Source organism: Channa argus, chromosome 19 (assembly GCF_033026475.1).
Source record: "Channa argus isolate prfri chromosome 19, Channa argus male v1.0, whole genome shotgun sequence".
Lineage (NCBI taxonomy): Eukaryota > Metazoa > Chordata > Actinopteri > Anabantiformes > Channidae > Channa > Channa argus.
In genome coordinates this window covers 11,449,857-11,477,115 of record NC_090215.1, presented here as the reverse complement: position 1 = coordinate 11,477,115, position 27,259 = coordinate 11,449,857, and the positions used below count along the sequence as shown (strand labels likewise).

Genomic DNA, 27,259 nt, shown 5'->3' with positions numbered 1-27,259 from the left:
CAAACAAATGCGTCTCTGCCGCGACTCACATCAAAGATGTCTGCGTGATGACTAACCGCTGAGTGGAGGCTTTGCTATCGAGACTTAATGAAACACAAATGCCGGTTATATGTGTGAGGGCAATGAAAGTGTGAGGTCTGCAAGTGTCACTGTATGGGCTGTATGCCTTTTTGTCTATACGTCTGAGTATGTTGCTCACACATGTGGCTCGTCTGTGTGTGACTGAGTGCAGCTTTTGACTGTTCCCGAGGAGCAAGGCATCTATTACTTGCAGACTATTAATTAGAGCTTAGCGTTATGTGGCGAGACGCCGTCACTGCTCATGAAAGAATGGAAAATGCAGTCAGTCTGTGTCGCTTAGAGGAGAAACAATAATTCACAACACCTGATGAAATGTTGTGGATTTTTGATCATGAAGCGTACATGAATACATGTCTCCACTCTCCACGTGTGGGGTAGAGCATTAGAAGATCCCTCCCAATACATTTGTCAACACCTCATCCGAGAAGGTGTATATTAAGTAATTTCTGAAACCGGTGCACTAATTATGATTTCAGCTCTGTCTTTAGCCCCATGACGAGCAGCAAAGAGCCAACCACGTTGTTGCTATCTAAACAACATTAAATTACATGGAAACTTGGGAAGATGGCTAGACAAACGGTGCGCTCTCCTCTGCTCCTTCCTGACTTTACTGTGAGTTATTTCAGGACGGAATTCCTCATCGCTTGGGCCTTTTGTTGGGATCGCATCGCTCGAATACTTTCCATCTCCCCACTACCACCTCCACCCCCCCTGTTCTCATGGGAGACGCACTGGAAACATATCGTGTATTGTGTGACAGACATGCTGGGCACTATGATGAAGCTGGAGGGTGCTGTACAGTATATTTAATAAACGTGAGCATATATTTGGTCATTTTCACATGAAGTCTATGTTATATAATGTGTAATAGCTCATTCAGTTTAATTTCACCAACTATGCTTAAAGTTAAATACCCAGTACCTTGGCTTTGTGGCACTCTGATCTGAAATATCTGTTTCCATGAAAATCTAATTTTCTGTCCCTGCTAATAAGAAACAGTTTCTGCATTTATACTTAGGCCTCTAGTCATCAGGATACAGCGTGAGCCTACACGTCAGAGTATTCATGTGCATGTAAAAGGAGCCATTTAAAATGCTAACAGCCAAACTCCACACAGACGCATATTCATCATTTGAGCACTCTTTACACAGGCCTTCCTCAGAGACAGCGTGGTGTCAACACTGAAATCTATCACTCCCTTTCCCCAGTAGAAAGTTCTGAGTGGTATTCAGCTTCCGAGAGGGCTGACTGACTGGTGCTGCACCGACGAAGGGCTGCACCCACTCAGACTCACAAAACAAGTTTGCCCTTTTTTTGTCCGGCAGTTATCCAACCAAAGTTGCCTTTTTTAACAGAAACAGCATGCGGGGTGCTAATTGCAAGCTAATGATGACACATGACACTCGCTGTAACCTGTATATTCATACACTATAAGGACCAGTTGGGCTTTCTAGGAGTTACTTTACTCTACTCTTCCCTCTAAGTTTGCATTTGTCATAGTTAATATTATTGGAAAATGTTGCCCTCTCTTGTCTAACATGGTCAAAAGAATGAGCTGTTGCAAGGCGGAACAATATTAGCGCAAACAATTCTAGCATCTGTTCTCTGTAAGGGGTGAATGCCAAACAAAAGTCTTTATTTACCACAGTAACCTCTGAGTGTCTGAGATTCGAGACTGAGGGCTTACTCACTATTATTGTATCATTTTATCTTGACCAGAAGGAAGCAAGTCTAAAAGACAAAGCCGGAGTTGAGGTGACAAACAGCTGTGTACACTGAGGTCATGTTCCCTTTCAGCTTCAGAGCTGGTTGCTGTTATTCTTTTGGCATTTAGGCTGCAGCCCCACAAGTGAATGTTTCCAAGTGTCAAGTAATGATTTGCATCACAGGCTATGACCCAAAGAAAATCTGGCATGCCCCATTCATCTGTCGCCAAATAAAGGGAAAATGGTTAGAAAGAGGAGAAGTGGGAATTGACAAAGAGGAAAAGAGAAAAAGGTGAAGGCCCAAATTTGTGCAGTTCCCACGACCAGCAAATTGCCCAAATTGCTGGTGGCTCTCTCTCTCCGTCCCCACCCCATCCAGTGCATAACATGATGAATGGGACATTTAATATTACCTTGCTTAAGGGTATTATTGGAATGTATCTGTCCGTCTCCAAACACTAAGACAGCACTCCTGCTTAGACACCCTGACATGATCTGAGGGATTGGGGCTATTTATTTAGTAATTAAAATGTAAGAAAAACCTGGAATCATTCAGACTTTGTTAGGCTTTGTTGTTTTTGGTGTCATAGACTGTGATAACAACATATATCAGTTTGCTCACTTTAGGACTGGTTCTACTGAAAGTCTTGGAAAAACAAGAGGCACTAATAATCATGTATATAGGTTTTTAGTTCAAATAAGTGAAACCACTTCATGAATATTTGAACCTTTTAATGACAAATCTATCCAAAACTTGTTTGAGACAGTTAACACCAGGCTTGTTAACCTCACTGTGGCATTAGAGCAAGTAAAATTCATTCATAAAGCACATTTCTATATCATGTGGCAGACACTTCAGTGGGCTTCACAATAAATTATAAAAAGAGAGACAAAAATAAGGCATACAGTGTAGTCTCTTTCATCCTCAGCTGAACATGAATATCAGATATATCCGAATTTAACCTAAATCCATCCATCGTTGAAGTGGCTGACCAGCAAACTCCCTTGGAGCTACATTAAAACACTATTCATAAAAATAACTTGAATTTCATGGCTTTTTTTCACTGATTAATGTCTTGGGAAATAAGTAAACGAAGAATCTATCAACACAAGAGCCTCCTTGTCGCGTTTGCAGCCCTGTGTTTAGGAGTCCTGTCAGAATAATTTCCTAACTCCCAAAGTAGACAGGAGATTTTCTGGCTCTGTGCCACATTGATGGATGGACAGAGACTGTTCTCATGAGTAAGTGTCATCCAATCTAATCCTGGTGATTTGTCATGCATTCTCCTCTTTCAAGGTGTGAGGCCCATTTTTCTCCCTCACACTAGGACCTAGGTAATGTGATCCAAGAGTGAAAAAGTATCAATGTGGGTATTAAGTGACCAGACACACACGCACACAGAAAAACAGGCATTGGCTGTAACAAATGTATAAGGGTAGAAACTGAGGGAGCAGGAGGTGAAATATACTACAGTGTATATCCTGAGGGACAAAAGCCCCCCCCCCCACTCCATCCACCGCTCACAGACGCTTCTTCATTGTTAAAGCACATAAATTCTTCTGGTCTGATGGGATAAAATGGGACAATGATTCATTTTTAAAATTGCTTAATAATTTATTTCTTGCGGTTTTTAAAACCAAAATGTTCAGACCAGTTCACACTTTCCCACTTTGATCCTATTTAATGTTTGACAAACCATCACAAGTCTGTTTTTTTCTGTGGCAAAAAACAGACGTCATATTATTGTACTTCACTGCTGTTCTTTCATAAATCTTGTTACTGGCCTGGTTTTTGCTTTCTTTTCCCTATCATGCTTGTTCTGTGTCTTTTAAACAAACATGTATCACACTCTCTGCCCTAATGGTGAAAATGTAGGAACCGTGATACGATAGGTGATGATACTGTTTAGTCTTGAATTACATCCAAACGTCAAACTTTCAGTTGTTCCATGGGGAGAGGATTTTATCTCATGAGAAACAGCTGTGTAGTTACTTTTGAGGTAAAGCAGATATCTTAGAAAAGAGAGGGAGGGCAAGCAGAAATGTAGTTTATTTAACATGTCTATAAGATAAAAGGAGCTCTGCACATGTTAAATTGTGTGTTTGTGTGTGTAAGCATGTAGTGTAGTGGCAGAGTAAGAGAATAACGGGTTAGAAAGAAAAAAAAATAGCAGGTCTAATACATATAGATTTCAATTTTAGGGTCAGTGGAATGAGGAGGGTCCGTGTGTGTGTTTAAAAACTATTTGCTCTTAGGGACACAGGGAGAGATGAGACAAAACCCCATATTCCAGCTGCCCACCTCACCATCGTAGAGCTCATTTTTACTTGCTAACTTCATTGTTTTTTTCACCCTTTTTGCTCACAGCTTGTTAACATACCCTTCCTGTTTCTGTGCTGCCATATTGTTGTGCTGTCATTGACTTGTCCTCATTGCTCCCTATGACATAAAGATTTGTGTTGACGGTGTGAAATGCTTTAACATATAAATCTGTATGCTTGTACGTTTTGTGTGTGTGTGTGTGTTTGTGTGTGTGCGCAGTCTATGCAAGGGAGCACAAAAGTGTGACACTGACAATGTGTATTTTCAATGATGTGCTCTTTTACTGTCATCACGCTTAAGAGAGACTAACAAATGACAAATGACTGTCCTATTTCTCTCGTCTTTTCTCCACTTCTTTATCCCTCCTTCTCCTTCCGTGTGTGTCTTTGGCTTTATTCCCTCCTCAGAGGACCTGGATGACCTGCGAATGGAGGGCGTGACAGGTTTGGCTCCATCCGGCAGTAAGTTCAGCCAGGGACGCAGCTCCTATCATTCTGAGCCACAGGCCAAAGTTACACTGAACATCTGCTCTAGGTGTGCCAGGTAAATATTCTATGACATGGTGTTTTTATACACACACATCTTCAAAGAGTATGTTCTTATGACAATAAAATTAAAAAAAATTAACATATATAAACATTTGTTTTCTTGCAAGGAGCTTCGTTGAATTGAAGCTAATCAGTTAGCTTATCACCATGAATGGAAACGGTTGAAAACACAACTTGATATTTTCCAGTGGGTTATATTCTGAATAATCTTCCAAAGTTGCAGCATTTTGGTTGAAAGACCCTTTATTTGTTATTTTTTTCACTGCATCTCAGCAGACAGGGGAGAAACAAAGAAAATCTAAGGTTATATAAATGCTTGATAGGTCCTCTAAGATATTGCAGCTATCATAAAGCTGTCAGTATTACTTTACTCTAATCCAATTCTGTTGCTGGGGAGAGGCTCATCTGGAAAACCTTGCTGAACTTGCTGCAACTGCGACTCAATTCAAGATGAGAGGTGGATAATAATTGGATGTTTGAATATTTTTTCACACTTCCAACCTTATCCTGGGTCATGACTCCTCCTCGCGCAGTACCCTCTACTCCCCTGCTCACTCTTTTCATTAGTATCCAAGGTAGCATATCTCAACACCCAAAACACAAAATAATATCATATCTTAAGCGCATTCCAGTGTTCCTTGTTTCCACAAATCGGCTCTAACATGGCTCATAGTCTCCATTATCACCCTCTCTTCTCTCTTTATCACCGTTTTTCTCTTCTGACACGTTTCCTGTCCCCACCCCACCCCACTCAACCCGGTCCACAGCATCAGTCGAGCACTCAGATTTCTCAGTGTTGGGTACGATACTGCAGACAGGTGTGGGCAGGACTCTTTCTTGATGCCAGTCAAAGATAATCTGGTATCTCTTCAATGAGACGCCCGTCGCACATCTGCCTGCACAACCTCCTCTGTTTGGGCTTTGGAATTTGTTTGTTTCCTGCTCTTCTTTCATTCACGTTGCTTATCAGTTTCGTTTCACACACATGCTGCAAGATGTTTTCAGAGGTTCTGCAGAAGGATGAATAGTATCAGTGGATTTTTGGTTGGCTGTTTATCGACTGGATGTTTTTAGCAAATAGTTTAAACCTTTGGCTTCTCATTGAGTCTCCTTGTTGGATCAGTAGCAAAGCAAATCGGCATCTGTATCGGCATTCGTTTTTGGATCATTTATTTATTTTATTTTTTTCATGACTAAAATATCAGACATCTGTTCTCCTCCATCTTCCCCTCTCCTTCCAGTTCAGGCCCCATTCTTGCTGTGTCCTCTTTAACCTGACCACCAAATCTTTCCCAAGATTTATTGGTGAAGCAGTTGTGGTGGTTCAAAGATATTTTTGGTGAATGTAAGGGTCATAAACAGATCAGTAAGCCTGAAACGTGTTGCATGCATGGTATGCATTTTGTGCAATTCTGGCAACTGAATTCTGAAATCAGGGGTTGTGCAGTTCATGCACAAACACTCATACACATACACACACACACAAAGACACAGTTATTCATCAGTCCACTTATAAAACATGTGTATGCATGTCCTCTGCATACACGTCGAGTACTGTGAACTCACAATAGTTAAGGCAGACATTCTGGCAAACCCTGACAGATACTTTGTGCTGTGTGCATTATCACTCTCTGTGGATGGGATTCTCACAATCGCCATTCAAACCTTGCTCGGTATGTGGAAAAGCTTAAATCTGACTCCTTGGACTGCAATTTGTGGCACAGTTAATGCCATTGTACTACAGTACAGATGTGACCTTGCACTTAAGTTTTATGGGTACATTTTCACTTAACTTAGTATAAAATCATTTATAAGATTAGGCAGATTCGTTCTAATATTGTATAACTGTCACAAAGGAACAGTCTTAGAGGCTAGCTTGGCCGTGCATGGATCTGTGAACACTGACCCAAGTTGGACAGGCATTCCTCACATACCCGTCGCCCCTCGGGCAAACACATTAGAATTCAGCTCCTTTTTTTTTTTTCTGCATGCAGTATGAGCTCTTACGGATCATTGTTGGAAAGCAGTATACTGTATTCACTCATTCAAGGTGCCTGAGCCGCCAATTGAGAAAAAGTCACTTAGCTTTACTATTTACTAACCTCGGATGCCAAGGGGAGGCAATGATGACTTTCACACCCAGAGCGTGAAAGTGAACTCTCTGTTTCTTCCTAGCAACAGTCCTGTATTTGAATGTGTGCTAAACTAGATACAATGTAAATGAATTATACCCCACACACACTGTACAGTAGTACTGTACCATATAGACCTTAACTGTTTTCTTAAAACACTTTCCCAAAAACATTTTGAGGCTACATTTTGGGCACTAGCATATGTGATATTTTATTTACTCAGCACTTGCTTTTTCAGAAACAGCAATTAATATAATATAGATTTTATATAATTTTATAACATTTACTCTTACATTGCATAATTAAGGGATAGTTTATTGTAAATAAATACTGCAATGTAGTGTCACTTTTCCCAGCCTTGTTAGACATCTTTCTCAGCCTTTGTCCCTTTTCTTCCCTCCTGTCCAGACACTGTCCACCCCACCGAACAGTCCAGTTAGCCTGTGTGGCTCCTAACTAGCAGTGGCAGGTCAAGATACGCGCTGCTTCCACAGGCTTTCTACTGGTTGGTTGAAGTGTAAAGTGCTGTGTGGCCCGTGTGTTGTGGCCATGTCTCTGTCTCTTGGGCTATAGCTGTGGTCACAACAGCATTTCATCCTTCTCCCACATGCACCCGATCAGTTCTTTTAATGGCTATGTGTTCCTGCCACAAAACCTCCTGTGTGCAAACGTATCCCAGATCTTGGGCATAGTCAGGACGGGTTGGCAGTGCCGTCCAAGGAAATGGATAGAGCTCCACAAACCTCTTTTCGGCTTGTAGTTCTCATTAAATTAATCGCTTTCATATCAGGAATGTACTGAAGGAACAGCAGTCAGGACATGTTGCTATGAGCAGCTTTTGTTCAGAGATCTTCGGAGCAGTTTTAATGGCCTTGTAAAGACCAATAAAAAGAGAGAGAGAGACAAGGAAAGATATGTATGAATAAGGAAAGAAATAAAATGCACTTTAAATAGTGGTGTTCTACTGCTTTTACTCTCATCATAGAGGTAGAAAACAAGAGGCCATGGGGCTGTGAAGGAATGCAGCTGCGCCATAAAAGCCTATGGATTCCTTCCATTACCTATTCTTCAGCTAATGGTTATAATGATGACGTGGAAATGGATACAGCGAAAGAATTAGGGGATAGAGACTAATTATACCTAATATGTGCTATGATTTACTGTCATATGCTTTAGAAAAACAAAGGGTGGTTTAATTAAAGAATTATGTAATTTATTTTACTATTGTTTATTTCATAAAGTTGCTTCTCAAGCAACTGAGCTGTGTACATTTGCATCCATGCAGCATATGGTGACAGTGTACAATATGTGCATTATCAGTGTTTCACTGTGTGTAAAAGGACTAAGAAGAGATTATAAACTCACTAAACACTTCCTCCTTGTCTAATCACCTCTGACTGACAGAGCCTTACTTGTCTTTGTGTTGACATTCTGACATTTCATTTCTAAATGTGTTTCACTGTTGTGGCTGAAAAGGTTGATTTAAGAGATTATTTAATTGCCCTCTGTTGCCAATGTGTACACTAGTGTGTATGTGGTATGTGTTGTCTCTAGGTTACAGGGGGACAGTCTATCAGACAACAGATCTGAAGAGGAGGACAGGCCCCACATATCTGAACAAGCTGTCCCTGACATCTCCTGTGAGTTACACAAGAGAGTTCAAGTTCAGCCTCTTTTTACATTCTTGTGGTCTCATGCTCTGTTCTGTCCCTTTTCCTTGTTTTCCTTGTGTATTGTCTGGAGCAGCACCATTGCCTGGCGTGGACACGGTGGCAGGACGGTTGCAGGAATGTGAGTCCCTGTCTCAAGTGTCAGGCTCTGTAAGTGTCCTCCCTCCATCCATCACCAAACAATTAAGATCACTTTACAGCCATCAATTACCATGTTGCTCTCTCCTCCTCAGCCTGTATTGTCTAGGAGTCAGTGAAAACCACCTCAAGCCTATTGTTGAAATGATGAGACCCAAGCAAAACGTATCCATCTTTATTTGTGCATTTCAGCTTCCACAGCAGACGACCGTAGAGAACAAGTGATACCACAATTACTAATCTCCTGATATCGTTGCAGTTTCCTCTCAGGGCACTTGTGGGCAATTTGAAAGAAATACAGTAAAAGAATATCTAGTAACACAATGACAATTGAGGCTGATTTAGAGGTTTTATACAATAGACCTAAATATTTATGGGTTATAAGATTACCCACAGTTTTGTTCAATAGGAGGATTGTGTGATAACGTCACATGCTCCAGGGAAGAAATCTATAGCGGCCTAATGCGGCACACACCAGACTCAGACACAGGCAGACATACACATGCTGTTAATAAAACGGTCAGCTAAGACGCCGGTACCTTTGTATAATTACCTCCCAAAAAAATCCAATACCTTTTTCTAATTGCCCAATCTAACTGTTAGACACGAGTTTTTACAGCATTTTGTGAATGAAGAAAGGAGTTTGGAGCCAAGGCATTACTCCGTGTGTGGAGCAGATGCAGAGCGGCTCCAGACTAACTGGGAGCAGACTGTTAGAAACTAAAGGACCTGCTGAATGAAAGCCTTTACTCCGTGGTTTGAACGAGTAGCTCAAGTGCATGAGACAACATGCAAAAATTTGAGAAACTGTGCAGCCTGTAACATAAAACTGCCCAGTTTGATGAAAATATTTTAAGTTAAATACTAAGGCTAATCCATCTATATCTGCTTTTTCTCTTTACCACTGACTTTCACAAGGACATGGAGCCTCTATTTTGTAGCTGCTTACACTGCATCTCCAAAGGTTAAGCCCTGTCTGGCACGCATAAGAAGTACAGACAAATATGTCCCATATGGAAAACACAAGCTTAGACACCTCCTGGCATCTACTGTAGCCAGTGTGGTTGTTTTGTGTTTTATTGCTTATGGCTAGCTTTCTTTGAAAATTTGTGACTTGTTAGTGTAACAGGTCATTCAGGTTGTATGTGCAAAAAGTTTCATAAATTATTCACCAGAAATGTAATTTATAATTGAAATTATGTAAACAAATGGAAAATCTGTATCTGTGTAACTTACAACCAGATTCACACTATCAATCAAATAGCAATGATAAAGTTGGAGTGCTTTGTTGGGTTCATATATTATTACGACAAATATTAAAATATAACACGGGATTATTACACATTAAAAGCATTAGGGGTAAAGCCAGTACTATTTGAGGATAACATTGTGAAGACCGGTATAAGATTTAGGGCTGGTAAGGTAAGGCTTGGATTTAAGGTTAAAATTTAGGTTTGGCTTTGTGTGAGACAGACAGAGAGGGACAGAAAGAAGCGGTGGTAATTCAGAGAGTAAGCAGACCATGCATTATGAAAATAGAGTGCAAGGTTTAAGTTTACAACTCGGCCTCTAAGCACATCTCTATATTCTAAATCACTACTAAGATGTTGAAGTGTGGCTGTGAGAGGGCATGCATCTATCCAACTTGAAATAAAACTTCATAATGAGAAAACAGTCTCGACAGAGAACTTAAACTAAAAATAAATTCAGGAAAACCTATTAAGCATCCAAAATTGCAATGCAGTCATTTAGCATGTGTTTACACACAATCCCATAGCAAAGTTCACCCAGATGTCAGCCATGTTTAGCGATCATGCTTGTAACCAGCAAACAGTGCTTTTCCACCACTGAGCAGCTGCATTAGCTGGTGCTAGCAAAGCCCAGTTTTTCCAAAGTTGTCAGCTGTGTTTAGTCTTGCCTTTTTGGGCTAAATAGTTAAAATTGAGAAATAACAAGGTATCAATCACTTTTTGTTTGTGCGTGTAGTGCAAATTAGCCAGCTCTTAATAGGTGAAAAAGACTGAGCTATCTAAAATACAACCGGTGCACAATGTGTTTCTGTCTACTTGTTGTTTCTTTGTTGAGGAAATTAAAATGAAAATTACTTTGTGCCTAAAACTGCAGAAATTGCATAGGTAATGAGAGAAAATGATCAGTGTTTCCAAACCTCATCTGCTGAGTGCAGAAGTAGATGTTGGCTCCAGGGACCTGGTCAGAGCTCCGGTTTGAATGGTTTTGTAACTTGTTGCACTGCTTATTAGTATAAAATGATACATGTAACAAATTGAAGTCTTATTTTTTAAGTAGTACACTTCATTATACGTTATACAGTATTACCACCCGGGTTTGGGGGTAAAAATCTCGACATTGCTGGAAACAGGCCCCCTGCCTCTCCTAATTCCTTGAGTTGATAATTACCCTATAAAGACAAAACGTTTCCTAAAGCAAACACTTGAGCAAACTCCCAAAGAAACACTTTTACACTTTTTTAAGTGTTAACTGATAAGTTTAGATCACATTTAGCTTGTATGGGAGTTACCATCATACAATCTGGTGTGGTGTGATGCAATGTCATGTGTATGATAGAAAACAGAGAGGTTCTCATGGCTCATTTTTATTTCCCGAGAAATCTAGTTGAAACACTCTATGGCATAACCCAAGGTTATGCATGCATGGTTATCCTCAGAGCAAATCTGTGATTTAGAGTAGAGATAGTTCCAAATGTTGTGTCCTAGATACACCTACAGATGTGTATCTACCCCTACAACCTTACCCAAAAGTAAGTTGTAGGGTGTTGGGACATTTATTATTATTTTGTGCTCTTTCAAATAGATAGTCACATACTACAGGGGCCAGCATGTACCTGAACCTGAATAAACCACCTTCTTTACAAACAGCCACTACTATAGCCATTGTAGTTTAACAGTGGTGAAGGTTTCTCATTTAGGACATTTAAACACCATTTAGTTTTTCGGTAAATCCCACTTTCAACAACTTCAGTTAAAAATAATAACAACTTAACGCAAGGCTTGTAATCTTGCCGAGAAATACAAAATAAAAATACTAAAAAATCTCTCCCTGCACTTGAAGAGCTAATAATAAGTAACGTCAGAAACATGGTTTGGTTAGAAAAAAAATAACCCAATGTCCCGATACTCAATGTTCTCTATCTTACACATGTGCAAATTAAATCCGTGTGCCAACAAACCCCCATCTGCCAGGATGTTTTCTTCTTCCCTCTGACATAGATTCCTCCTGCACCTGATTGGAAAGAGGCAGTGCTTGCCCCACGTGCTGTTAGTTGTTGTTCATGATTTTCACATTTTGGATGAGGCAGAAACTGAGCTCATGAGATATAGTCTGGTTTTGTCATCCAGAATTTCAAAAAGTGTACATACAATTGTAAATCTCATTCTGTTCTGATCTTCCTGTTTGTTAGAGGAGGCGTTTCAAAGCTCGACTCACCATGCCACAAAAAGAAAAGCTTGCCTTTTTAAAAGTACAATTGGATTTAAATACTTAACCACCAGACAGTTACGGAAGTAACAGTAAAAGTTGGCTTTATTAAAGTTTAAAGAAAGTGAGGGTTTGATTGTTTTCACACAGCACTATAACATAAACATTTTTCTTTGCCTGAAGCAACAATGGGTTAAAAAAGAAATGGACTGAACTCAAAGACCCTTGAGCAAATGTCTTTTTAAATAAAAATGGTTATTTCCCCCCCTACCTTACCAGTCACACAGTCCTATTTCCCACATACACAATGAGCAAATATTGTTTATAAAGAATAACTATTACCTCCATTTTTCCACTTCACGTCCGCATAGTTACAGCTGCGTACTCACCATATTTTGACATGTGCATTTTGACGGCTTTACACAACATGCTCGTTTTGTTTATTACTAGCGACAACATTCAGTTCATTGTAGTGGAGTCTGTTTGTGATGGAAAACAAGTTACACACTGACACTCAGTCACACACTAGTGAGGTAATCATTCATCATTCATTCTAATCATTTATGTATTACAGAAAGAGAGAAAAATATCCCTACACATAAACTGAGCACATAAAATTCCTGTGGTAACTTCTTTTGACCGTTGGGTGGTTTTGTGATCACTTGAAGCATTTTTTGGGTTCAAATGGCTATAAAGCTCCCATGCTTCAATGCAGCTTCATCTCTCCATCAATGGGAATGAATCCATTCAAAAGGTTTAGCAGGCTCAGACCAAGAGGAACAAACAGGTCCAGTAACTAAGAGACATGGAAAAACAACAGGAACAATAGACTGTCAAAAGAACAGATGGCAAACAGGATCTGACAGTTAGTATGCGATGGTGATGGCTGAGGGTTTATAAACCAGTGCTGATTACGCTGGGTGAACTGCAGGTGATTGAGTGGCTGGAGTGGAGTGGGCCAGACTGAAAAAGAGGGAAAGTGAGACCAATGATCTGGGTGAGGGGGCTGATTGAGAGAGTGTGCGTGTGTGTAAACTAGAAACTGGGGGAGTGAAAAGCAGAAAAAGGACAGCTTCAACCAAGGCTACGATGCACGTTATGACAAGCTATTGATAATATGACTATTTGCATTATCATGGGGACTCTATTGACAGAATAACCTGCATAGTGAAACTTACACGACAATGCCACCATTTCTCTTTTGCAGCTAACTTTAATGCAGCCCGGCATATTAGTCCCTGTGTTATCCTGACATGACCTCAACAAGACAGTACCACCAATGATACACCCATTGTATAGCTGCACACATGCGAATTTTAAAATGACTTATTTTCTATCAACATAGAATCAGTTTAGCAAGAAACAATATACATGTTTTATAGCCAGGCAGCACCATCACCTTTCTCTTTTTTAGGTATTTCAGTTTTGCCATCACTGACATGAATATACTTATAATACATTAGCACTCTTTATTTTTGAAGTTGAAAGGGCATTGAGTTTCATATTTTTGTGTACATTAAAGAACCTAGTGGAAACAATGGAAAAAAGGCAAACCTATTTGTCGTTAATAGCTAGTGTAAACCATGGTGAAGGGAATTTAATTTTGATCACATCATCATACAGTATCTCTTCAGGGTTTTGTTTATTTTGTTCCCTCTAACATTTACAGCCTCTCTTTATTCTACACTACTTTTTTAATATGTTCTATTTTGGTATACTGTACATGTTAAGATCTGCCAGGTGACTGTAAATATGTTTGACTTCCCCAAACGTAAACAAATTTTGATTTATCTATTTCCATGTTGATGTTATCTGGGGAGGTGAGGCCGTATCATATCCTGTTTGTCTCTGCACAGTACCACCAGCCTTAGCCTCCAGTCTGCAGTCTCCAGGATACAGTATATGGTCCTAATTACAGTATGTCCTTTCCTTTAGTGGACGGAGGAGCTCCAGGGCAGTAGCAATGTAAAAGCTACACTGTGGACAGAAAAGAGCAAATCCATGCACATCAACTAGTTTTATGGATTAAGGCTGGGTTTACTTAAGGAGCCACAATAAAGTAGAACTTTTACTGGAGCCACCACACCATTGGTTTCCAGGCAAACTGTAGCAATAGCACCTTTAATAACTTACAGAATAATAAAGATTATTTGAAGGGCGTTTGGGGAACTTAAACCTATGAATCTGTTGGTGGCCTTGTTTTCCAAAGCTGAGAAGACCCAGATTGAGAGGAGGACAAGATGATGTCATGCTGTTGGATTTGGGGGAATACCACCAAAGAGAAATACATTTGGGGAGGGGATTTAGTCATAATGTTCAGTCAGCCTCGCTGCTTTATGAGGGCTGTAATTAAGGATTGGCTTGTGGTGTTGTGGTTCTGCCGCCACAGAACGCCTCATATATCTGACCGGCACCGAGATCAATGCCATAGACCCTGGGAATAATGTTCTGTCATTTATCAGAGGGTATTTGTGTTTCACTTGTTTTTTAGCATACCTCCTTTTTGGAAAGACCTTATAAAAATCATAAAATGAGTTGCCTGTTATATCCCAGGTTTGTATTAAATGTTGTTGGAGCACTGCCCTGTATATCACTTGATCTCCCAGAGCGTTACTCCATGTCAGCACTTTGTCAAGCCGACTCTGTCTCTCATTAAGTGCTTCGCACATGATGTAAGTACAGGCATCCGAGGTACCGTAAGTTATCTAGAGTAAACCAATGTTACAGGAGGTGGAATTGTGGCTGACAGATTTTGTCACCTGTGTTTGGAGCTCATGTGCACTCCAAACACAGCTGTGGGATTAACCGATCATCTGGCCACTTGTGTTCAATCAAAGGAATAAATGGGTGGATTAGACATGCCATTACAGGACTCATGACACCCCACACCATCTAATAGGTCTCAATTTAAGTTATACTCTTGGCCTGGAAGGTACAAAATAGGCCAAAGGCATTTCTATGCGTTAAGTCAGTGGTTCCTAACCCTGGTCATCAAACACCACTGTCATGCTTATTGTCCCTGCAGCCCCCTCTGCTGATTACCTGGGTTCTGTCAATCAGAAGCTCGAAGATGGCATCTTAGATGAGAGTGGAGTGGTGGAAGACATAGTAGGTATCTTACAGCTTCTGTCTGACTGAACACACCTGACACCTGATCCGGGTAAACAGCAGTGGGTAGTGCAGGGATAGCTCCGGACCAGCATTAAGAACAACGGCTCTAAGTGGTTTCTTTTGGCTTCTTTTATGTACTTCAGAATATGATTATCATTGTTTGCATTTAGGAAGGAAAATGGTTGGTTTATTGTCTTTTGTTTTTAATTGTGCATTATTTGCAGCTTTCAGACTCTTTGCCAACAGACTTGTCTGCATACAAGCCCTATAGATTTACTAATAATTATAGAAAAATCTCCTGAACCACTAACAGTGCACTGCACGCTCTGCGCTTTCATCTAAGCTTGCTGTGGTTTCTTGTGTTTTTCTAAAGTCTATAAAATAATAATTGCCTCTTTTTTTCCAACAGATACTGCTTGAATATTTCCAGCAATACCTAAAATTATATAAAAGAGTTAATTGAAGGGTCTTTCTTCTAATGTAACTTTCTCTCCTTTCTCTTCTCCTCACTAACTAGCGTCAGGCTGTCTGGGAGGCTGATCTGAAGGCTGTGAGAGGTGGGAGTTCTGTTGGGCAGACAGGCCTGCTACTGGGCGACTCCCTCTTTTCTAAAGAGCTGGAGAACATGGGCAAACAGCTGGCTGGTAGGCAGCTTTGTGTATGTGTGTTGTGCATGTGCATTTGTGTGTGTGTGTGCTGTGTGTGTGTGTGTGTGTGTGTGTGTGTGTGTGTGTGTGTGTGTGTGTGTGTGTGTGTGTATGCTTTGTCTTGGTGCCTTTACACTGTAGTATGAATTTGTCTATGTATTTATTAGTGGCTTTTTGATGGATTGTATGGGTAAGCCTGATCAAATACTTTCTTTGGAATACAAAATATAGTCTACACTGTACAAACACACATACAGTTTGGACACACAAACACTTTAAATTACAGATTTACAGAGATTTATGAAATAAAAAGGGGTCTAGAGAGTACTTATGATGAGTGGAGGAGTCCAGCCAAAGAATGCACTGGTTTTGGTCAGAAGATTTTCTGGGTTAATTAAAAAGTGATTGTCTAACTAAATAGTGTAAAGACTAAGTTTAAAAACAAATTAAAATAATTTACATATGGCGGGAATGCATCACGGCTCCAAGTATAAGAGGTTAGATGAATAACTGTATCTCTGCTGGAAACGATTGATTCTTGCTGTGGACTGATCTTCTCTGACAGAATGGAATTTGTGTGACATTTTGGAAATGATTCCTAATGTAGTTCAAGGCTCATTCTTGATATATGTGACGTCTGGGTGACTCAGACTGCTTTTGTTTCCATGCTGATCAAATATGAATTCTCTTATGAATCAGATGAAAGCCTGGAATGGAGGCTGGAGGCAATGTCACCATTTACCATCATGTGTCACCCAGTTGTTTGTTTATGCATGTCCTCCCACTCTGTCTGACAGCACTGTCACTTTATATAAAGACCTTGTACATGCCTTTGAAATTCCAGGCCTATGAAGTATATTGGTCCCACTTTCTGTCACCTAACAATAGCTGCAGCTGCAGTGAGCTTCTCAGCATATCTTCCTATCTGCCTTTAAGTAAAAAAGCCCACTGGCACTTAGGAGGCCCTATAAGAAGGCTGTTTGCATTAACAACATGCTAAGGTTTGCCCCAGAGGTCCTCAGATGGCATTGATTTTTAGCTGTTTTACGCTGGGTTACCGAATAGTCAGGCTAGGGAGTCCCACAAGGAATTTCAGTGAAGCTGTTCAACAAGCTAATTGAACTCTTTCAAGCCTTTATTAACTGCTAATACTTCCCATATTTGTAGAGCCTCACTTTTTATCTTATATTGTTACCCCAATTATGTGGTTGTGCAATCTCCCCTTGCCTGCCTTTTGTAATGTTGCTGTCATACATATACATAATTACTGAAGTATGTTGTGTAAAGTTTAATTTAAAAAGGGGATTTACCTACGAGTGGTTTTGTTTTTAAATATTTCAGTCCTGACACAACAGGTTATTGTGGGAATTTGAACATTTTCACTTCACAAACTGCTCTGCAGGGTTTATGTTTTGCGTAATTAGTAAATCAGGATATCGTAATGTTGCATGACTGCAGCTGTAACATAGACAAATGATAGGCCATTAGAGCTTTTGTTTATTTTCAGAGGAGGGACCAAGTAAAGTTTGCATGAGTTTTGAATGGTTGTATAGCGTGCTGTGGCTCTGTACTCTCTCATCACGTGCATCTACTGCTTGATCAAAGGCTATAATGAATTAGATCTGTTTCTATTTCTCTTTGTCTACTTCTCTCTGCCTCACTTTTGTCCTCGTCTTTCTTTTTCCTGTTCTTATTACTGAATGTTTGGATCAAAACCTATCAAAGGATTTATACCATATGGATTTTGATGGTATGTCTCTGATCAGTAGTATCTGTCATTTTATATCAGTGTCTATGTGATCGCTTAAATTGATTCCCTGTTAAACATTGTCAACTGCACAGAAATGAACACCAGGAAGTCAGGGAAAGTAAGGTTTACAATAAAATCATGAGTGGAGCGAGCATTTACGGAAGGGAGAAAGATATTCTCAACAACATGTGGTGTTTATCATTGTACTAGTAAATAACTCAAGATAAAAATATCAACTTTATGGGAAGAGATTACTAATGAACATATCCTGTTTACGATATAGTAATAACACCATTCTCGGTGTATGTGGTGTGGGTGGTTATTGAGGAATCTTCATATGTGGAACTTCAGTTTCCGTCCTTGTTTTTGTCGGGGTTTTTTCCTTTCATTCCATTTCGTTTACACTTCCGTCCAGATGTACTTATTACAACAGGTCTTATGGCTGCTATCCAGTTGTTTTTATAGACCTAATCAACCAAATAACAAACTTTTATTGCATGGTTTTTCCAATTCTATTAGATATAGTAACATGGCAATGCAAGTCTTTCTTATTATTTAGAGAAGTAAGAATTATGTTGGCTTTATTAAGCTTGAAGCAACACCAACACTTTGGCTTGCAGTAAACAATACACACAGATTATTGAACACAGGCAAGACTATACAGTATGTACTGTGCAAAGTATTTCCCTGTAAAGCTCAACCTCAATATAATCAGATCTAATTAAGCACAAAATCAGCACACTATTTACATATGTCAGAGAATTAAATATATTTGATGATCCAATAATGGTGCACTAAAAAATCTGGAATAGATTTTAAAACGAGTGAGTATTGTCTCCGAGCTCTATTTGGGATAGTGCTGCACACATACTAAGCAGAAATTTGTCAGTGAACAGAAGCATGTGTTTCACATTTTTGCGTGGAAACTTTTTCATTCTATAGGAGGAGAGAACCCTTTGCTGAAAAACAAGGAAGTCAGGGTTTGTGAAGTACTTGTCATGTTTCCTTTGGTAATTTATTTAACATTACACATATGCAGTTTTCCAGAAATACTCGCTTCTGATGAGTCATTCCTGAAATGATCCCTCTCAAATGATAACTTCCAGACTGGTTTGTTGAATTTTGATTGCCAAGACCTGTAACAAACCAAAATAACACGGAAAGAATGACCCAGATGTTAAGCACAGAAGTTGGCACCATCACATCTTTTACAAACAGAAATGTTTTTGGACTACCAGTGAGACAAACAAAATGTGTTTTTGTCAGGGACAGGGAAGAAAAATATGACCAGGCTGTGCTCACTGTATATCAACTTAGAACCTTTCCTGACAGAGGAAGCTGGATCCACCACAATTTACAGGGCCTATAAATATTGTCATCATTGCCCAGAAGAAGGATTAAACCAAGCAGTCTCGCCCTTTTTAATGCTCAGTAAAGTTTGTGAATCATCAGTCTTGCAGGATGTAAACTAACCTCCACAGCCTTTGAATATCTAATAAAAACTAAGCCTGACTTTATTATGAAAACCACTTCTAGTCCAGTTACTGTACCTGGGATTTTGTCAAATGGGTCTTAGTTACTTACTTTGTTAAGAATGTTATTGTTGTTACTGTTTATATAAAAATGCAGTTTGCATTTTAAAAAAGGGAAAAGGGGAGATGGATACAGAGAAAATTAAAACTTCTCTAGAAACTTTAACCTAAAAGCTTAACTGTTTTAGGTTAAAAGTATGACTCTGGATGCTGACTTGGACTTTTTCCCTTTTTTCTCCAGAGGTTGAGAAGGACCTGGCCAAGCTGGCAGAAGTTGGAAAGATGACCACCCGGAGCGCCAATAATCCACACAGCAGTCTACTCCACACCCCTCTGCGCCACAGAACCCTGCCCGACACACTGCCTCTCCCAAGCCTGGTCTCCAAGCCCCAATCTCCCGCTGGCAGCCTCTCAGGCAAGCCCTGTGGTGGGGGCCTTCCACTGCTCAGCCCCAAGTCCACGTCACTGGTCATGGGTCGAACTCAATCTCCCAGCAACTCTGGGAGCAGGACTCAAACCCCTAGAAAGCCCAGCCGACCCCTTACCCCAAATAGTTTGCTGACACGCTCAAACTTTAACCCTGCATCCCATAAAGAAGTCACCTTCAGGAGGTCGCGGAGCCGTCCTGTAACCCCCACAAGTCAGCCCACACATCCCCGACCACTACTCACCCCTCCTGGACTAAGCACTACAGACAGCCTTGGTGCCAGCCTACGGGCCTATCTGTCTGAGGTAAGACACCAAACTGAGAAATATAACTTGGTCTCAGAGAAACCGCTCTTTTGCTCAGGGTTCAGAAATGACAAACCCAAAGATGCATGACAAGGTGCATCCATGGAGAAGAGCCACAGTGGCATAATGGCAGCATTGCCCTTGTTAATTCAATATTTCTGACACAGAGACAAGTGGTAAAATAGAAAAAAGAAAGCTGAAAACCATCATTATAAAATTGTGGTAATTATTTTACCACCCTGTATCAAATTTGTTTAATCTGTAAAAAAGAAAAGTCACTTGCAAAAGTCATTGCACCCAACCAAGAACTGCTCCATAATATACCCCTCTATAAATGACAAATAATAATTTTCACACCTACGTTTTTTGTATTATTTTTTTAGTTCCTGTTTCTCCGTGCTTTATACTAAGCTATTCCAAGTTATCTGTAGCGACATATTTAATTGACAGTTAAGAGTTTATGTAGCCAAATTGCACAGTTCCCTAAATGTTTACTTTTCCTTTAAATATTAGCAGTATCTTCTATGGCCATGATTGATTAAGCAGTAAAATAGATCAAGTAACATTGTCATAACCTTTTGGATATTACTGTAATGTTTTAACATGAGAGTCAGCTTGTGTGCTGAGAGTAACATATGCTCAATGCCAACGTAAAGCTGCCTGTGGAACGTGAGAGGCTTTATAGAAAGATTATGACACAATATCACACATGTGCATGCCTTCACAAACACATGTACACGCTTCGTGTGGGGTTTAGTGGAGAGTCACGGAGGTCTGTACAGTAGGATGTTATTTCACCGTGAAAAAATTAGTCTGGCATAAAAGGGGAACTTTCAATGAGATTTCTCTCTTATATCCCTTTCATGATCTACTTAACAGCGGCTTTGTTAAATATGAGACAATTTTACAGGCTTTATTAATGGTGGGCACGAATTTAGCAGTAAGTCAGTACACTCTTTGACAGCTAGTGAGATTGTCCAAAACACCACTGCACCCAGTCTGATTTTATTGAGGCCACCTGGTCCCACGTAGAAGGACTGATGCCTTAAACCGAGACCTGGTTACAGAGTGAGTGAGGGAATCCTGGAACTCTTAAAATTCTGGATGAACAGAAAAGTAAGGATGTGAATCCTGGTTTTCTGGTCATCCTTTACTTGTGTAGCCAATTTAACTGGGGGTATCAGAATTTTAATATGGTAAAATAAGGAGACGTGCATTTTTTTAGGAACAATTTTATAATTTATTCATTATGTTCTGTTCTAAAGGCTTCCAGCACAACGGGGGAATAAACAGTTTCAGTACTGCTACAGTATGTCCTAAATGTGCCTGTCTATTTTGGACGTTTGTGGATTTGAAATTTCCCGATGTCCCATTGTTCTTTTGCCTGGGGTCACTGCAACTTCCCTTGTAACACGATTAGAGCAGAACAGAGAGTGAATACGTTGTGAAGACATTTTAAAATAAGTTTGGATTTGATGTTCATTATCTAAAACAGCTATTAGTGATCTTGCATCTGATTCTGTTTCCCAGAATTCACTTAAATAAAGACATGTCTAGTGTTTTTACAATGACGAACAGATGAATAAATAATCTGACAGAATGAATGAAAAAGTTGTTTTCTGTCATTATCTGCACAGAGTAAAAGTGAATAAAGTCATCCATCAATTCTGTTCTGTTCCATTTCAGGACGAGTTTTACCAGCAATTGCAGGCCATTAGACAGCCCTGGCATATTCCCAGTGACACAGACAGTGACATCCTGGAACCTCCTGAACAGGACAAGAGTGAGTGGCCTCCTTGACTGTTTCTTCCTTCTGTGTTTTGTTTCATTTTTTTAACTCATCATTCATTGTTTATCTTCTTCTGATTAGGTTCCCGTTACAACTGTGAGGAATTAATCATAGTTTACCTCCGTTGTTTTGAGTTCTTTAAGCCCTGTGACAAATTGACCAAGTTTTATTTTCTTTGCGAAATCGGATCCTCATTTCATTACTATGATGCAACTTTACCCCAAGTGAAGTAATGCTTTGAAGTGGCAATAGATCTATCCAAAATGTGAAAGTTTTCCTTGTAAAATTCTGAGATTTTCTGAGCACTAGGGCATATGAGAATTTCCATATTTCACCGTTGGTTGAAATTCTGGAAGTGTTGGGGAGGGGCTTTGTCCTGTAAAAATTATTTTCCTGGCATCAAGTTTGGGATATATCTCTATCAAGATCCAGTCGATAGACGTGACAGTTCTTGTTTGAAAGTCATAAATCCAGTCATAGTAGTGGTCTGGCTGGAACACAGTATAACATATTACTTTGGCTTTGGAAATGACAGAATTAGATCAGACCTCCTTCAGTGTTCTGGTTCATAAATGACATCGATGTATGTGGCAGTATGGTCTGACAGTCAGAGGTTTGCCAGAAAGAAAACAAGACCGGTGTAATTCACTGAGGTCTACTTTAATTTATGCTCTCTTAACATTGGTTAACATATGGCTAAACTTTTCAGATGCCCTAAGCTGTAGCTACGCTAAATGCAAATTGTGGACAATTATGTTTTTACATAATCATGTAGATATTACAAGCTTCTACTGAAAGTTATTGAAAGGTGTGCTGTGTGGTGTATGACGATTTTGGACAGGGCAAACACAACATTGAGAATTGGTACTGTTTTGACCACAACTCACAGCATAATGAAACTGGGTTTACCTTTTTAGAATAATGGCCCACCTGTAAAGGTATATACCATCAATCTCAAAAAATTATAAAATGCCATTATATCATGTGTGATGGATAAAACAGAGATAATTCTTGAGTTAAAAGGTTTTTTTAGCTCTACACTCATACAAATCCAACATTATAAGAGTGGTAGACAGAGAAACATGGCTGTAATCAGTATATGCTGTACCAAAAAACATTATGATTTATTCTCTTCAGACCACAAAAATAAAAATAAATTCTATGGAAATCTTAATTTTTGAATTTTTGAGATAACATATGGAACTATTGAGGGGAGGTATGACCTATGGCCTATCTGGACTATCTGATGAAGTGCTGCCGTTTTGGGTGGACAGAACATTTCCATATTTGGGTTTTGCCATTGCTCTGCCCAAAAATGTCAATGCTGTTGTGAAACAATAAATGATTTAGGAATTTTTTTATAGCAGGGAGTTGAGAATTGTTCTCACATTCACTTTTTCCTGTTTTCTCAATAAAGAATGCATCTCCATCAGAAACTTAAACTGAAAATCAAGTGCATATTGGACAAAAAAAGACAGCCCTCACTGATGTTAGGAAACAAGAATTCCAGTCAAACAAAAGATCAAGCAGACAAATGGCTGTCACATGGAACTTTAACCTTTGCCAAATGTGTATCTTGCAAAATAAATGGATAAATTTTCCTAATGGCCCCTGAGGACCTGCTCGATGCCTTGGCAGCAGCAATGGCATGTTGAGAAGGGACATGAGCCACATATTGAATTAGAGGTGGCTTATGCACAGGGGGAGAGGAAGAGACTAACAAAGAAAAAGAGATCTAACAGCCACAAGACATGACAAAGCGCTTTCTGGCGTGAGAGAGGGCCCACAGGACTGTTCGCTGAAATCTGGTTTGTATGTCTTTGTGTGTGTGCATGTTAAGCAAATGTATTAAATGTGTGAGTGATTTTGTTAGTCAAGGGAAAATATTAAAATTGCTTTCAGGGAGCATTTTGTCTCCCTTAATCTAATTTTTCAATCTTTACAGGGGTTACTTGACCTATGAAATAATGAAGTTCGACTGCACAGTGGAAACCGAACTCTTTTAAAAATAAAAAATCCACTAACAGAGGGACAGGGGAGCTGTCAGAGAATGTTGTACTGTTGAAGCGTACTTTTCACTCACTCTTCTCTAGAGGGAAGAAAGGTGAAAAAAGAAACTGATTGTTAATTTGCATTCATGAGTTTTCAAGAACATAAAAAACATGGTGGGCCTGCTCGCCCATAAAGTAGCTTTGTCTGGGTGGAATCTGTCCTCATATCTGTATGCACATGTGCGTCCATAAATATGGGGCTAACTTCATTTATTCAGTTACACCCTTTTCCAACTATCGTAGCGAAGTAGATGTGTCTGAGACAGACTAGCTGCAAGGCACTGATCAAAGTCAATAAAATCCATTCTAGCACATTTCAAGTTTAATAATCAGCACATTTTATCTTGTTTGTTGATTGTCCTACAAATTCTAAACCCTTGAGAGTGCTTGTAGGCCTTTCACCACCTGATTTCATGGAAGGATACAATAAAAAACTGTTAAGATTCTTTATGTGGCCCTGCATGACACATTTTCTGTCGTACTTTTTCACAGGTGGTGCACGAGATGCCAATAAAAGATCTGTGTTTTCAGGTGAGAATCTGGACAGATGTGCTATGTCCCAGAAACCAACCAGGCTTAAAGATTTGCTATTGCAAGCAAGTGCCTCATATTCAGAGAGCCTCGATGTCTGTCAGTGATCTCATATTGTAGAGCCACAACATGTAACCTAAATAATTACAAATGGCTCGTTTGCTCTAGGAGCCTCCACCTTCATTTATGGCCCATTCAATCACAGGCTAAATGGAGGGCACAGTGGCTCTGAAACGGGATTGGTGTAGCCTGCCCATGTGTGGATACGACACCATTGCCCAGTTCCATTAAGTCATTTGGTTTCTGAGTTTACACGCAGCCCGACAACATCAACTCTCAGCATCAACATTTGAGAGAAGGAGAAAGTCTGTCTGGTTTGGGGCTGTCTGCGGTTCTCCTTCTTGTGGCTCCAGAGGTGCCCACAGTTCCCAATGTCAGTATGCCAGTCTGGAGTGAGATCTGAGAGCAGGCTGCTGCTACTTGGCTAATAAACAGACCAGTGCATTGCTATGGCAACCAAACTGAAAGTTTGCTGCCTAGGTCACTCCAGTCACTTTTCTCACAAAATGTATCATGAAATATAGCCATTGGAGCCTCCCCTGGGTAGCACCAGAACTTATTTTCCACCTAATATTTGTTTATGACATGTTAAAATATTAAAAGGCCATTTGATAGTAATTACCCCATAATATTCTTATTAGTTGTTGTTTGTAAATTTTGGTTTCTAGGAGACTGATGTTTTTGTCTTTTATTTTTACAGGTCTATAGTGAAGCCGGCCAGAGACATTGATTCAATCAAACTATTATGCAAACCACTGGACATTTTGAATATGTGTTCAGAGACAATTATTTTTATAATTGATTTAAAAGGTTGTATACTTTTTCACAGATATTTCATAGTCATTGTACTGTAACTGTATGATAAAATGTCAAAACATGACTTCAGAGTATGGAATATAACATTTATTTTTGTTTGCTCTATAGCATGCTATCGAACTTCCACACGAAGTCTAGAAACAGATACATTTTGTTGTTGACAGACTCATTTGTTTTTCTAGTGCATAGTCACACTGTGAGAGCGGCACCGCGATGTTAAGAAAATGTTTATTTGTATGCACTCATATGAGGTGGAGATTTTTAACAACAAGTAAGCAAGATGTGGAGGTTATTCAAGGAATGCTGTTATATTAAATTATTATTTGATGCATGTCCCTGTTCTGTTTTTGTCCCTAATGTGTGTCACCATTTTACCAGCCTACTGTTTTTACTGTTTTTAAATAGGAAAAATTAAAAACTAAAACATAACATAGGATTTTTAATGCACATTAAGCTAGTATACATTTTAATTCCTTTTTTCAAGGAAGATGCAGGACTTTTTAAGTGATATAATCATGTTTAATTCAGGCTGTCTCTGATACAGATACACCCCACTTTGTCTTAACATGCGCACTGTGGGACTGTATGACATATACAGCTGCAAAAAAAGTATGTATGTAAAAAAGTATGTGTAAAAGAATTTTAATGAATTTTCTTAAGGAAGTAGCTACATAATTAAAGGTTCTCAGTTTATACTCAATTTATATAGAGTTTGTCAAAACTGACTCTTGAGATTTCTATTCAATATGCTGAGGATTCCATAAGATTTGCCTTTTCTCCCCATTGTAAAAATAGAATTGTGTTCTGACAGTGACTAGATTGCTACTGTGTTTGCCTGGGCATGTGCTTGTTAAACAGTGGTTCTCTGAGTGTCACACAGGAGACATCAACTTTAGAGACGCAGTCCCATCCCTCCATTTGAACTCGACTGACTTTTGTGGTGTGGTATACGCAGTGTTGCAGACGTTTGAGTCTGTCTTTGGGGATGAACACACTGCTCATATCTCCACTCTCATTTCAGAGTGGTCCATGTAAAAGGATGGGTGAGAAGACTAATCACCTTAACCCCATCCTGTAAAACTTGGTTTGTGAATTAATATCCCATGTATTTTAGCACACTGTGCTCATTTGAAGAGGGAGGTGGTTTACTAAGATCTGTGGAAGAAACAGAGGATATGGCATCAAGTCATGCTGATGCGTTGATATAATGTTTGTATCACTCAATATTTCTTGTCAGAAAAGGGACAGGCCTTGAATTGCATATTATTGTTTTTATACTTTATAATGAGTCTTTACATTGTTACAAGGGCAATCTAAGTCATTGCCATCTGTTCTTGTTCTACAGATCACCAACATCCAAACTCTGTTTACACTATTAATATTTTCCTTGAGTTCATATTTCTCTTCCAGTCAGGAAAATATCAAGGCATAAGGATTTCTGGAATAAGAAAAGACAGTTTGGGAGATAAAAACTTCAGTTGCTGCCACAGATGTCACACAAACACAGTGGTCTGATGCGTTTTCTTCCCTTTGTGTACATGAGAATGTCTCAGTATGTCATAACTTATAAAAATGAAACCATATTGCTACTGATACTGGTTCTTTGTATAGTATCTGATTTCACATTCTCGCAATACAACGTCTTAGGGATTATTCCAATGATGACTGTGATTGTTATGCTGCACATATATAATCTAATTCAGCAGATATTTTTTCATATCTTAATACCATCTCTCTAGAGTATGAAATCCTCAATATCATCTCAAAGAGTCTCATGCGTATGCACAAGTATGAGCTTACTGCACAAGCTTACTATACCAGGTCCATTCAAAGCAACAGGAAGGGCCACACAGGAACAGCAGCACACATCACCGCATACTGGGGGATCTGGACCACCATCAATGGTCAGCAGACTGACCAAAGTCTTAATTTACCACTGAACAGACTGGAATTTATCCTGACATACAGCACAAATAAATCTATGGTGGTAGGGAGGTATGCTTTGAAGAAATATAAAGTCAGTATCATTCACTGCTTGTTCCAACATGGTGAGAATATGTGGCCATATGTTGAAAAATACCAGTGCGTGCGTACATATGTGAAACTGGGTTTGAGTCAATGTGCATAGAAAATGTATAAAAATGTTCCTTTATGTTTTTAAAAATGAAAAGGTTTTGGGCCAACAT

The 27,259-nt window shown here is 39.5% G+C and overlaps 1 protein-coding gene across 3 annotated transcripts in view; it reads left to right on the top strand.

Moving 5' to 3' along the window:
* Positions 1 to 27,056, top strand: part of c19h8orf34 (chromosome 19 C8orf34 homolog) — a 53,184-nt gene extending 26,128 nt beyond the window's left edge. For 2 of the 3 annotated variants that reach the window (XM_067486165.1, XM_067486167.1), the window contains 8 exons: positions 4,518 to 4,653; positions 8,345 to 8,430; positions 8,537 to 8,610; positions 15,683 to 15,809; positions 19,336 to 19,826; positions 21,513 to 21,609; positions 24,159 to 24,197; positions 24,958 to 27,056. In XM_067486165.1, coding sequence (XP_067342266.1) covers positions 4,518 to 4,653; positions 8,345 to 8,430; positions 8,537 to 8,610; positions 15,683 to 15,809; positions 19,336 to 19,826; positions 21,513 to 21,609; positions 24,159 to 24,197; positions 24,958 to 24,965 — 1,058 coding nt within the window. In that variant the 3' untranslated portion in view covers positions 24,966 to 27,056. The other variant, XM_067486166.1, reaches the window with a different exon arrangement.
* Positions 27,057 to 27,259: the final 203 nt, after the last annotated feature.